At 37.7% G+C, this 3,927-nt stretch overlaps 1 protein-coding gene across 1 annotated transcript in view; it reads right to left on the reverse strand.

Annotated features, from left to right (window-relative positions):
* Positions 1 to 593: 593 nt before the first annotated feature.
* The window catches only part of LOC144708471 (uncharacterized), a 3,986-nt gene continuing 652 nt past the window's right edge, over positions 594 to 3,927 (reverse strand). The window contains exons 2-3 of the mRNA XM_078581828.1: positions 2,551 to 2,574; positions 594 to 1,206 (exon numbers count right to left, since the gene is read on the reverse strand). Coding sequence (XP_078437954.1) covers positions 887 to 1,206; positions 2,551 to 2,574 — 344 coding nt within the window. The 3' untranslated portion in view covers positions 594 to 886. The remainder of the gene's footprint in view (positions 1,207 to 2,550; positions 2,575 to 3,927) is intronic.

Consider the following 3,927-nt stretch of genomic DNA (forward strand, 5'->3'; position numbering starts at 1 on the left):
CATGGTATTTTATTTGCCATTGGGGATAAATATAATGATAGCTTTCCATATTCACTGTCATTGTGCCTCTCAGTGTAATATCAAAAAACTGGTCTGATTAGCCTTCTCCAAACCCTTGTGCAATTCGAATTTTGAGATCATTCCAATCCCCAAAAGTGTACCTTCCTCTGATCCAAATATTTCACAACACTGCTGCCCCTTTCAAGCATAGAATCACCAATAATTTCCAATGTATCTGTAAATATTTTTCCATCCTTCACCATACTTTGATATCTACCCCCTGAATGTTTTTTTTTTTTTTTTAAAATGGCATTCAGGGGGAAGATATCAAATTGTGGTGAAGGATGGGAAAATATGGCTCATCAAAAAAGAGTTCCATTAAGTTCAATTAGTTGTATTAAATTGTATTCATTAATCCTCAATCCAGTATGCTGGGAATTCACACCGCTGAAATCAATCATATACTGTAAGTTAGAGTACCACATTTTCCCATGATGTCAAAGACATGGGTCATTCTAGAGGGCAACTGCATATAAAACTATGGCAAAAATGCAACTATTAAATGGATGTGAATCATCCTCACAACTCTTAGCTCAAAACCAAAATGCCCAGAGTGCAAATTGCATTACCAGATACCTTATAAGACCACGAAAAAAAGATGAAACTGATACCCTCTGCACAACCATAGGCTTGTAGCAGACAGCAATAATATAAGGGGATTGATTGAGTGCTTCTACTTGGAGCAGACGAACAACACAAAATATTATCCTTGTTTTCACCCAATTTTTTCTCTTGGTTTTCCCCCCGGCCAATGAATCTCCTTCCATGGCAACAATAAGAATAATAAGGCGTCAATGATCAGTTTCTTTCTGGGCTCATTCCAAGCTTAAAATTGGGCCCTGGCCTGCCCATCTTTCCATCCTCTCTGTCGAGCCCGCTGCTCCCACAGAGCAGTAAGCTTCCTCTGTTCCTCCAATGCATTTTCAGATCGCTCCCTCGCCTCTTCGCACGTTTCCATGCCAGAGTTGCACTTATCAGCCTCTTTTTGGAACTGGGAAGCCACCTTCTTGGCTTCAAGGAGCGCCAGGTCAGCCTGCCGCTGCTTCTCGGCAGCCTCGGCCTCACGAAGTTTCAATTCCTCAGATAAAAGATCTGTGAAGTTCTTCTCCATCTCTTCACTCACATCAGGGTCATGCTTTGCGCAATCTGAAACACCAGATGAAAGAGTAATTAAGGAGCTCATAAATCTCATCTAATGAAAATGTAACTCTGAACTCCATAGATGGCATCCTTCTTTCAGTTGGGCTTTTAATTTAATATAGGTGTAATGTCTTCACATTGACACAACAGGAAAGGGACGTTTCACACAGATGTATTCAATTAAAAGAAATACCTCGATCCGTAATATTTTTGATATTAAAGATATGAAAAACTGTAAGGCTGAATCTCAAATAGTTCCAATAATCCAATGTCAGAAGAAATTTAGCCAATTATGTGCCGCTGTAAAAATGAATGGCAGATGGATCAATCAATGCCGGCTATTTTGGTCCATCTGATACCTAACTATGCCCACCCTTTGGAAGAACTTCAACATATTCTGATAAGCTACTATACATCTCATACAAGAGAAGACCAAGGAAGGAACAGTTAAATGAGAGCCTAACTAAGGAGGTGGTGGTCAAAATGGGGCACAGTGGGGGTCAACCAAGGGCTGACCCAAAGTCTACTTCATAATAGAGATAGAAGAACGTCATGTGGATTGGCACATGACGACCTAGTAATAAAAGGGCTAAATCAGGCCCATTAAGGGAAAAGGGAAATAATAGCCCATTAGTGAATAAAGGTGGAAGGAAAAAGGATATAAGGAGAAGGGGTTCTTTTGAAAAGGGGACTTGAGAGTGGATCTAGATTCAGTTTGAAGTCTCTCCCTATAGGCTCCGGGTTGCATTCGACCAGGCGAAGAGAGGAGCGACGGAGTTTCAGATCTTGAGCTTCATTGGAGGTGGATTTCGTCAGGATCGCTATACAATTGATCCAGCTTGGTGTAGAATCACCGCCAAGCCAGTAGAGGTGCATCCTGTTATTTGATTGATACATTTTCTAACTAATACTGCATCATATTCTTTGAGTGATCATTGATATGAACAAAAGGATTCAATGCAGTACAAATGTGCAAGAATGGTCTTCAGATTTAAGATCTATAACTTAAAAGAGGACAAAAATTTTGGATAATAGAAATAAAAAAAGATGGTTGTCGTTGGCAAGAGATCATTCCCTCTTAAATTTATTGAAGAAATCCTATAAAAGAATTCGTCTCAGTTTTCTGAAAATGTACTAAATCAAAAAAATGAAAGGTGCCGAGATGAATTCAACGTGGTTCAAAAAAAATAATTCGGGAGAGGGGTATGGATACGCTGTGGTCTGATAAAACGAAACAGAAAAAATAGAATTGTCAAGAAACTCGTTGGCAAAATTCAACAAAAAGAATATCAGCGGAGCTTCAGATTTTCTAGAACAAAAGAATATCAGTAGCCGATAAGAGTTACTGACCTGTGAAGGAGATATTTGTCAATTCTGCCAAAAAGATCAGCAAGACCAAGTTAGGGCCCAGAAAAATTAAATACTCCATCTAAAATCTCTAATTTCCGCAGCATGACAAAAGTTTGAAAATTTCCCTAGACAAAAGAGGAAATTTCCCTAGAGAAAAAAATGAAAATTCCCCTCATATACCCTAAACAAAATGATTCGAAAAGGAAATTTCAATATTCTGATATCTACGAAATCTAGAAAAGATTCCAATCAAAGGCATAATCCCTTGGCGGCATTTCAACAAGATGCGAAGAGCATAATTTCTAATTTCCGTAGTACCATATAAACTTCGGGTCAAAATAAATTCTTTCTCCAGTAATAAAACCGTTCAAAAAGGAAATTCACTATTCTGAGATCAGCAAGATCCAAATCCGATTTCTGATTAACCGAAACAATCATCTGCCTGCATTTCCAGGAGAGGAAAAGAGTGTAATTTCTAATTTCCGCTGTACAATACAAACTTCGAGTCAATGGAAGTTCTTTCCCCTGGAAATCGATACCCATTGAGAAAAAAATAAAATTCCGCTTATATCATATACCCCAAATAAACCGTTCAAAAAAAGAAATTTCAATATTTTGATATCTACATAATTTAGAACTGACTTCTGATCAGCCCAAAAATCACCTCGCGGCATTTCAAGGAGAGGAAAATTGCATAATTTCTGATTTCTATTTTATCATACACACTTCGACACATATCAAATTCTTTCTCCAGGAATGACAAATGAAAATTTCCCCAAAAACACCCCAAAAGAAACCGTTCAAAAAAAGGAAAATTTACACTATTCAGAAATCCGCAAAATCTAGAACCGACTTCCAATTATCAGACCATTTACCATTCAACATTTCAAGGAGAAAAGCAATTAGCGAAATTTCTAATTTCCCTGGTAAAATACAAACTTCGAGACAAAAAAGTTTGAAACCGATACCCATTGTGAAAAAAACAAAAGATGCCCCTAAAACACTCCAAACAAAATCGTTCAAAAAAAGAGAAACATCTCTCTACTGAGAGATCCACAAAATCAGAACCGACTTACAATTAAGAGATCAATAACCTGGCAGCATTTCATGGAGCGGTAAAGAGCATAATTTCTAATTTCCGAAGTACCATACAAAATTCGACACAAATCAAATCCTTTCTTCAGGAATGAAAAAATAGAAAATAAAAATTTCCCCAAAAACATCCCAAATAAAACCGTTCTCTACTCAGAGATCCACAAAATCCAGAACCGAAAAGGGATTAAGAGAGCAATCACCAGGCAGCATTTCATGGAGAGGCAAATAGCATTATTTCTGATTTCTGCGGTACTACACAAAATTCGACACAAATCAAATTCG

The sequence above is a fragment of the Wolffia australiana genome, chromosome 10 (assembly GCF_029677425.1).
Source record: "Wolffia australiana isolate 7733 chromosome 10, ASM2967742v1".
Classification (NCBI taxonomy): domain Eukaryota; kingdom Viridiplantae; phylum Streptophyta; class Magnoliopsida; order Alismatales; family Araceae; genus Wolffia; species Wolffia australiana.